At 37.6% G+C, this 10,254-nt stretch overlaps 1 protein-coding gene across 1 annotated transcript; it reads left to right on the top strand.

Moving 5' to 3' along the window:
* The first annotated feature begins 3,031 nt into the window (after positions 1 to 3,031).
* LOC6572181 (cryptochrome-1) lies at positions 3,032 to 7,681 on the top strand. Its single transcript, XM_001998294.4, has 4 exons — positions 3,032 to 3,317; positions 4,621 to 4,964; positions 5,024 to 5,943; positions 7,376 to 7,681. Exons 1-4 carry the CDS (start codon positions 3,176 to 3,178, stop codon positions 7,587 to 7,589), a joined length of 1,620 nt encoding a protein of 539 aa, XP_001998330.1. The 5' UTR covers positions 3,032 to 3,175; the 3' UTR covers positions 7,590 to 7,681.
* Positions 7,682 to 10,254: the final 2,573 nt, after the last annotated feature.

Raw genomic sequence — 10,254 nt, 5'->3', positions numbered from 1 at the left:
AAAGTAACGAACCGTCAACACGAACAACGGCAACAGCTGCCAGGAGATGCCATACAAGGCGGCATCCTTTTGTTTTCTCTCTCTCTTCCTTCCTCTTTATGTGTGTGTGTGACCATGTGTGTGTTCACATGTGTGTGTGTGTGTGTACTGATTGCACAAAGGCATCAAGCCCGTCAACTCCTTAGTGACGTGTTGAGCAAAAGAAAAACAAGCAACTGCCTGGGCACCAAGGACAGCTGAACCAAGTAAAACAACGCAAAGGACTCAAAGCAGCGCACCTGAACGTCGGCCAACATAACAACGGCGAACAGTGGTCGCCAAACACAATAAATTACTCAAAATATAAAATAATGAATGATGGAACTAATGGCAAATGCAAATTAGTATCTGTGTTTTTAAGTTCTGCAGAACCTAAGTCTAAAAACATAATTCTGAAAAATGTTTAGAAAAATGTTTCGCATACGAGTTTTGAATTATGAGTAATTGAATTAAATATTAGTGAACATATTGCATCACAAAATGTAAATAAAAATTATAAATTTCAGGATGAAATTATTATTATTATTATGAAATATAATTTATGCTATATCATATTTATATATAATATATATAATATAAGCTTCTGTTTTCTGGAAATTTATTATATATAAGACTAATTTGTTTTCTTAGAACTTCTAAGTTTTTAAATGTTATTATTATAATTTATTTATTTAATTGTTATAAAGAATTAATTCTAGATAACAAAGTTTGAAGCCAGAACAAGAAAGGCCTTCAGGCAGTATAATTAATTATTTAAAATTATTTACACATAATACTACATTTTGTTCCGAAATCTTCTGAGTTCTTCCCAACCTGCATAATGATCAATAAAAGAGAATTCATTAATCAATGATTCAAAAACTTCAGCGAATACTGAAATTAGTATTTTTTCACTGCTTAAAATTGCTGTGAAGTTTTCATTTTATTACTTTTCACATATTTGCACAAATTTTAGTCGCAATCTCCGCGTCGATTCGCAGTTAGCTCTTGGCTGGCTCTATGGCAACGAGGTGAATGCTCCTCGCATAGTTTGTCTCAGGTGGTTTCCACTACTCCATGGTGCGGATTTTCATTTTTTATCAGATCCGCTGTGGCACGTCTGCTTCTGCATTCCCCCTCGCCTTCATTAACTTAAAATTGCACAGCTTCGTTCTTAGTTGTCGCAATCTTTGTCGGCTGTTGTTGATGTTGTTGTTGTTAGAGTAAATGTTGCGTCGGACACGTGGGCCACGTGCGTGGGTCTGCCAGGGCTATTGTATTGGCAATGGGCGTGCCAGATTATAGCACACCAATATGGCCTTTTCCTCCCTCCAAGCGGGCGACAAACGCTTCTCTGACATGCAAAGCTGCAGCTTTCGATGCACTGCTACAGAAGCTAACACAAAAACATTTGCGGAGCAGACGAGGGCTTAGGTTTAGAATTGACGTACCATTGTACTGTCAATTTCAAAACCACAAACAAGCAAAAATTGAAGGCTGCTTATCAAGCGACAGGAAAATACCCTTTCGCAGCTTAAGTAAATTTTACTATGAGTAGGAACTGAATTTTAGCAAAACTACAATTGAATAAATTAAATGCATATTACATTATATTGAGAAACAATTTATATATTAATTGTTATACAGATATTACATTTTTGACTTTAACGCTGTCATCCTCTGCTTTATTAGAACTTGTTTTTAGTTGACTTGAGCAATACTAAAAAATTGGAAACAATAGTAAATAAATAAATTTTGTTTAAATTAATGTAGAAACCGGTTATACGAGGCAAAGTTATGCGGTTAGAGCGCCTTCCGGGTATAACGACGGTCCCATGAGTGTCGTTTTAACCGGATACTACTCTAAATATTCTTAATTAAAGAAAAATGGTTCTTAGGTCTATCGTATTACTCTTCACTTTTAATTTGTTTTTATATCATGTCATGTTAAGCCGAAAATTAAAAAAATATGGATGAATTTAGCATTTTCATAATTTTTATAACTAAAATTTCATAAAAGTATGCTACGTTTAAATTATTCTCCTTTACAAATTGAAGAAAATAATTTTGTATTGCTTTTCTTTATAGTTTTTAATTTTTAAATCCTTTTTTTTACAAAATAATTTTAATTAGAGGTACTGGAATAAGGAGTCGGATAAAAACATTTTTCAAATGAATAAAAAAAAAACGCCATTTTTTTTTATTTATTATTATTATTATTATTATTATTATTATTATTTTTTTTTTTTTTTTTGCGAGAAACAATGTTAATAAAATAGGCCATCTTTTTTCGTGTGAATGGTTTGACAATATATTGTTAATAAAAATGGTTTGCAGGCATTGAATTCATATATTGTTATGGAAATATGACCCACACAAGATGTAACCCAATTTTTCACAATGATTAATGATACATGTCTCTTTGTCCTTTTGTTATTATAATTTCAGTTATAATTCGTTTATAATATATTGCCACATATATCAGATTTATATAAATTACTTTCAGTTGCTTAGCTTAATCTTAACAAGTTTTTCTTTCATTGTATTTGCTTAGTTTTTTCCGACCCTCTCACATATCTCTCTAGTTTACTTAAGTGTACGCTAAGAATATATCATTCAAGCAAGCCCAATGACATAGTCGCTATACCCTTGCTGAGGTCATAACAAAATCGCTAGCGACGTAATAAGCAGCAACAGTTGAGCTTTGGGGTTGTAGTCGGACGTGGACGCTCGTTGCGGCGGGTGTGCGGGGGCGACTCTGGTTAGCTGAGCGTAGTGCAGTGCTCGAAATGCAACGAGCCGTGTGTTAAGTGCTTCCCGCTGCTACTGCCACTCACAAATACACACACACACACTCACACACACATGCAGTCTATCAACATTCGCACACTTGAGAGAGAGACGGGCACACGCGCTCAGCTTTGTATTGACGCACTCGACGGCGATGAGAAATGTAAAAGCTAAAGCTTCAGTGCGGCGGCCGGGTCCGCTAAACAACTGAACTTGCAGTCAGTCGTAAACGCTGTCTACGTCGTCGTAGTTGCTCCATTCGCAAATCGAACGTCAACGCGAGCGCATCTCGTCGACGGACCAACCCAGCAACTAATTGGAAAACTGATAAACAGTCGAGACTGAAGCGCACTCAGAGATCTGCAGCATGGCACAGTGCGGCGCGAATGTGATTTGGTTTCGTCATGGCCTCCGGCTCCACGACAATCCAGCGATGCTGGCCGCGCTGTCCAACAAAGATCAAGGCGTCGCCCTGATACCCATTTTCATATTCGATGGCGAGAGCGCGGGTAAGTCAAGTCAGGCAGCTGCAGCTAGTTGCAGTTGACGCTGTCGTCCATCTGATTGGACTGAGTTCTACGATTACGTTCGCCGGCACTCTCTGTCCACTATGAGATAATAGCGCGACTCAGCGACTTTTTATTACCAAATATTTAGTGGATCGCTCGAGCGAGCGTTGCAAGCACATCATGTTTCCATGTTTCTACTCGTGCTTAGGTACAATTAACCCAAACAAAACAATGCGTTCTAATAGGCGAGAAAGAGAGAGAGAGAGAGAGAGAGAGAGAGGGAGAGCTTGGCAGAGAGCTAGGTAGAGGTAGAAGCGAGAAACCATTGCATTTGCGGGCAATTAGCTTCTCAGAGAGACTTTGATAGTAATATATATGTTGATATATACACATGCACACACACATATATATCTCTATGCATATACATATGTACATATATGCAGCGCGTATATCGCCAAACAAATGTAAATGGGATATAAGAAATATTTTTTAATTGAATACGTACAGTTGGGCCTAAAACAGGGCTTCTTATTCGAAAATTTAACTTAGAAACCAATTTTTTTTTAGCTCTGATTTTTATATAGAATATATAATTAAATTATTTGTTTTTATTGATTGCACTTTTTTACCTTTACATCTTACACATCATATAAAATAAAATCCGATAAAATAAAATAAAATTATAATATAAAATTAAAGAAAAATAGATAGAAAAATTATTTTAAAAATATTAATTTTTGTTAATTTTTATTACTTATATTTTTTATTTTTGGTATCGATTTAATTAATACAGTCGAGTACCGATAATTTGTACCGCGCTAAATCGACAAAATTCCATCCCCTTGAACAAATTCGCTCGCAATAATTCTTGATAATTTGAATTTCTGGTAAATAGAACAATAGAACTGATCCCCTTACCATTTATATTAAGGTATTTAAAAAATATATATATTTAGTATTTCAAATTTTTTACTCATATGTAAATATTAATTTTTTGTTAATTCTCTTTTTATTTTATCCATATTTTACTTTAAAATAATTTTATTTTTTATAACATTTTAACATATAATTTAACATTTATTTTTAGGAATTAGGAACCGATTTTAAACAATTTTAATTCATTTCTTACTTTTACTTAGTCTCACTTGTTACTTTTCTTCCATAGCTAGTATAGAAGGATGCATATCCATTATTTTAAAATATTAAATAATCTTTCTATTACTTTAAATATTATCCATATTGTCATATTAGTTTATGCATTGCATTGGAGCAATTACTAATTTATTTGACATTCCTATTCTAGGCACCAAAAATGTGGGCTACAATCGCATGCGCTTCTTGCTGGACTCACTGCAGGACATCGACCGGCAGTTGCAGGAGGCGACGGAAGGACGCGGTGGTCTGCTCATTTGCGAGGGCCAGCCTGTGCACATCTTTCGGCGTCTGCATGAGCACGTGGGCCTGCACAAGATCTGCGTGGAGCAGGACTGCGAGCCCATCTGGAACGAGCGGGACGAAGCAGTCAAAAGCCTCTGCCGCGAACTGGGCATCGAGTACGTGGAGAAGGTGTCGCACACGCTGTGGGATCCTCGCACGGTGATCGATACGAACGGCGGCATCGCCCCGTTGACCTATCAGATGTTCCTAGTAAGTAACTGCAGCTCCACTAGCAACTGGTGTCTGGCTAATCACTGCTCGACCTGCAGCACACGGTGCAGATAATTGGCCTGCCGCCAAGGCCGGTGCGCGATCCGAACTTTGAGGGCGTCAAGTTTGTGCAGCTGTCCCCGGAGCTGCGCCATGACATCGGCTGCTTTGAGATGACCCCCACGCCGGAGCACTTCAATGTATACAGCGACAACATGGGCTACCTGGCCAAAATCAACTGGGTCGGCGGCGAGACGCAGGCGCTGCTGCTGCTGGGTGAGCGGCTCAAGGTGGAGCAGCACGCCTTCGAGCGTGGCTACTATCTGCCCAACCAGGCCATGCCCAACATTCTGGATACGCCCAAGTCGATGAGCGCCCACTTGCGCTTTGGCTGCCTGTCCGTGCGCAGGTTCTACTGGTGCATGCACGACCTCTTCAAGAACGTGCAGCTGCGCGCCTGCGTCCGGGGCGTCCAAATGTCGGGCGGCGCCCACATTACCGGGCAGCTGATATGGCGTGAGTATTTCTACACGATGTCGGTGAACAACCCACAGTACGACCGCATGGAGGGCAACGAGATCTGCCTCAGCATACCCTGGGCGAAGCCCGATGCCGAGCAGCTGCAGCGCTGGCGCCTCGGCCAGACGGGCTTCCCGCTGATCGACAGCGCCATGCGACAGCTGCTGGCCGAGGGCTGGCTGCACCACACGCTCCGCAACACGGTGGCCACCTTCCTCACTCGCGGCGGCCTCTGGCAGAACTGGGAGTTCGGCCTGCAGCACTTCCTCAAGTATCTGCTGGACGCCGATTGGTCGGTCTGCGCGGGCAACTGGATGTGGGTATCCAGCTCGGCATTCGAGCGACTGCTCGACTCCTCCCTCGTCACCTGCCCCGTGGCGCTGGCCAAGCGCCTCGACCCCAACGGCCAGTACATCAAGCAGTACGTGCCAGAGCTACAGCACGTGCCCAAGGAGTACATGTGAGTTGTGTTTTGCTATACAAATTGCCTCTCTGAATACCTGGCCTCCAACTGGACATGGGCCATTGAATGATAGTTTTCTGGAAATGTAATGTCCTTCAGAATCGGCAGTCATTATCAAATCAAGCATGTTTCAGTTATATCAGTTAATGCCTTAAAAGTGTCTAGATGCCAGCTGAAATCTAAGTTGTAAAGGGCTTTTAGAATATACTCCAAATTCAATTTTAAATATACCCTCTATCATCATCTTTATTATATATATTTATTATTCTTATAATATTATTATGGTATATTGTATATATCCCATAATACATATATACATATATATAATGGTACATATATCGAAAATATATATCTTAACTTTATTGGTATCCCAGACTTCCATTATAGCTTGTAGCAGCGGTCTTTGTATTACCGCCTTCCATTATAACTCTGCTGCAGTTTTTACAAGTTCTCGATGTCTGAATTCAGTTGCTATGATTGCTCTTATTCTCTTCCGACTTTTTATACCCTGAACCCATTCAAAATGGGAATTCAGGGTATAATGGCTTTCTTGAAATGTATGTAATTGGTAGAAGGAGGCGTGGCAGACCCCACAAAGTATATATTCTTGATCAGGGCGATGAGCTGAGTACGATTTGGCCCTGTCCGTCTGTCCCTTCGTCCGTCTGTCCGTATGAGTACGTCGATCTCAGAAGTTATAAGAGCTAGAGACTTGAAATTGTTTTTCATAGGTCCGTGCGCAAATCGAGTTTTGCTTCAAATGTCAATAACTTGCCCCGTTATTTTGTTATCTATTAAAAACATTATCGAAAACCAGTAATAAATTTATATCTCCTACATTTTTAAAGTTAGCGTCACCAAATTTTAAATGTAGATTTATATGTACTTTATGGAATTTCGATTTTTGTCAAAATTTATCCTCCTTCTTACTTGTTGAAATATCAGTTGCTCGAAGGGATCAGGGGATCTCGTGGACGAGCAGTCTCGACAAGAGCTTTCTTACTTGTTTACTTCAGACTTCTTCTGTCAGTCTTTCTACATGTGTTCGCATTCCTCTCGTTTGTCAAATCCTACCGACTATATGCGAAGTACATAAGTAGCCCTCTCGGATGAACTCAGCAACACTCCTGACCACGGCTCCTAACCAACGGTTATAGTTGTTTCTCCCTTGGGAAAAATATATGCTCTATATATCAGTAATGGATAGTACGAGTTTTCTGGGTCTCTCCAATAACTTTGCAGTAGGCAATTACTAACACAACATCATGATATCACATCATTACTACACGCCGTGCTGCAGTTTATACGCCCCTGTGTAATTAGTTTCTTACATCATGCCGATACGACATGTTTACATATATCTAATGTAATGAATATTTCATAAATCATAGTGTTTCAGTTGCTATTTTAAATTTTCTTTCATTTCTAGCCACGAGCCTTGGCTGATGTCAGCTGAGGAGCAGAAGCGCTACGAGTGCTTGATTGGAGTCCATTATCCAGATCGCATTATTGATCTGTCGCTGGCCTCGAAGCGGAATATGCTGGCAATGAAGGCACTACGCAATTCGCTGATAGAGCCGCCGCCCCATTGCCGGCCCTCTAATGAGGAGGAGGTGCGTCAATTCTTTTGGCTGGCCGACTGAGGAGCTCCAAAGCCAATAATATTTTCAAGTGTATCTGTGTTTTAATTTCCTATATCAACAACAACAAACTATAATAATAATGCATATCTATATATATCGTGTATGTAAAATAAAAATGTCGCTTGTATATCATTAATAATGCTTTATTTTGTTTTTAATTTTTTAATTAAAATATTTGCTACAATACAATTTGTATTTTTCAATGTTTTAACAGCTTATAACTTTTTACTCGTACATATTATATTTATGCATCTTAATGTAAAGTGATTTATTATGTATAAATATTTACTTGTTTAATTATTTATATATAATTATTATTATCATTCGTATTACACTTTTAAATCATATGCAACTAACGTTTATTTTAAGAAAAACGAATTACTTTTACTTGACTTTATATAAGAAAATTTGAACGCGAACTAACGTTTAAAATATTTAAATTTATTTGTAAAGTTTCTTTGTTGTTGGCTTCGAAAATATGGAAAAGTCATTTTCGTATTTATTTCCTACTTCTTAGCTTTTTATATTTTCTAAATTTGTCGTGTATATTTCATTTGAATGCCTAAATTGTTTTTGGAATCTAATTTTTGCATTTTGTTGTAGAAAGTGTGCAATAATTTTTGGTTACCCATGCCAATATCATGAGTAGTATGGGCTTTATGGATAGTGGGACCTAAAAGGATTTATTGTTGAAACTTGAGTCCCTCGACAGTTGCTGCGAATCAAGACTTAAAAGCCAAAGGAAAAGAGCAGCTAACTTCGACAATGCCGAAGCAAGTAAATTCTTCACAAAGAGTCAATCAAGAGTGAAATACACAAATATTAAAACGCTTGACAAATTATATTACCTATAAGAATACATCTCTTATTGATAAATGTGTTTGTATAATTTTTCCTTCTTTAATTTTTCCGATTGAGATACAAATAAATTCGAAGAAACATTTAGAGCGCATTTTGGAAAAAATGTATTGCGTATATCGTATATCTGTACGTATTATACATTAGCTATATATATATATGGGTATATGGGTAAAATCGGCTGAATGTATTATTCAGCCAACGATCCAACGAAATTGAACGGCAACTCACATACAAATAACAAATTTTCACTTTATACAAATACAAATACAAATACTATTTGTTGAATATCATCTCATAAGTTATGAGTCATAACGCATTTCACTTCAACATATATTCAAGTAATTTATTATTTCGCTAATGTGTGTGTGAGTGTGTTATGTACATTCACACGCATACATACGCTTGGCCACTTGTATGCATGTGTGTGTGTGTCTCTGTGTGTGAGTGTTTACGTTTCGAGTCACTTTCGCCTATGAACAAACGCAGCCCCATAAAATATGCAATACTTCCAGTATAATTAATTTAATATATTTTTTTCCAGTTGCTATCCACGCAGTTTAAGCTTATGAGGTTCCATTAATTTCACTTTTCTTTAAATATACTTTATACAGCATGTCTGGTATACATACTCTATCAAGGGTGCGCGCTCTGGAATCTAGAGTGCCTCTAGTTGTTTCTTTTTAGACTGATATTTTAGAGTTATGTTAAAAGCCGTTAGAGAGTGTACTTTAAAATGGACGTTTTATAGATAGATAATGTTAGGACTTTGAGCAGAAAGTAGCAGCAAGTACTTGAAGTATTCGGTGTGACTAGAGCGCAATTCGGAGTTGCCAAGAGGTGCCTTAAGTATGTATGAGTGTGTGCTTTAAATCGCGTTTTTAACATTACATATAGTTCTGGCAGTATATATAATATATTGGCTTATACAAAAATATTCGTTGAAGAATTCTAAAACTATTTGATGTTGTAGTTTGCAATGAAATTCATGCAATTTAAACAATAAGGTAAGATGTTGCTATCAATTTTATTTAGTCGTGACACAAACCTAATCGGTGACACGACCCTTCCACCCGCCCTCCACATGGAAAGTTTTTAAAATAAAAGTTACATATGTTGCTTACATATAACAGATAAGGAAGGAAAATAACCCGTTTCACTCGTTTGGTTTCCATTGTGTACGTTTAAATATTTCATGATCTCGGTATTCTGCATGAAATTCAGCATTTGCCCCAACACATTCCCAAATGCAAATCTCATACAAGACGTACTCGCACACGCTTTCCATGCAAATATATATATATATTTATATACCACATGAGGAATTGGACGACTCTGTGGCCAATTTGCATATGCCACAAAGTTGTGCTATATTCCATCAGTGTGTATATGTGGGTGTATATTCCTATAGTTATTGCAAAACATCAGTTAGTTGATTTCGACTTTTGTTTGTTGGTTTTGCTTGGCTTCGATGCACTTTTTATTCATTTCATTTCATTTACGTTTTGTTTGTTTTTATTTTATTTTTTTTTATATACTTTTTTCAATGCAATACCTTTGTGGTTTACATTTACAGTTAAACTTTATACATTGTCGGTCATTTAGTTGGTTTCATTTACATTTGCAACTTAAATGATTCATTTAAACAACTCAAATTGAACTTTTAATTATCCGATTAATGGGACTTTCCGATAATTAATGCTAAAGCGTGACTTTTAATTGGGCCGACGGATGCCTGGGTGTGGGATTTGTATTCAAATGGTGAACTGTTTGTATCTCTGTGTGTTAAGCCTGCTTACACTTTACA

The sequence above is a fragment of the Drosophila mojavensis genome, unplaced genomic scaffold (genome assembly GCF_018153725.1).
Source record: "Drosophila mojavensis isolate 15081-1352.22 unplaced genomic scaffold, ASM1815372v1 contig_19, whole genome shotgun sequence".
Lineage (NCBI taxonomy): Eukaryota > Metazoa > Arthropoda > Insecta > Diptera > Drosophilidae > Drosophila > Drosophila mojavensis.
The sequence above is the reverse complement of the archived record's forward strand: the minus strand, read 5'-3'. Positions and strand labels throughout refer to the sequence as shown.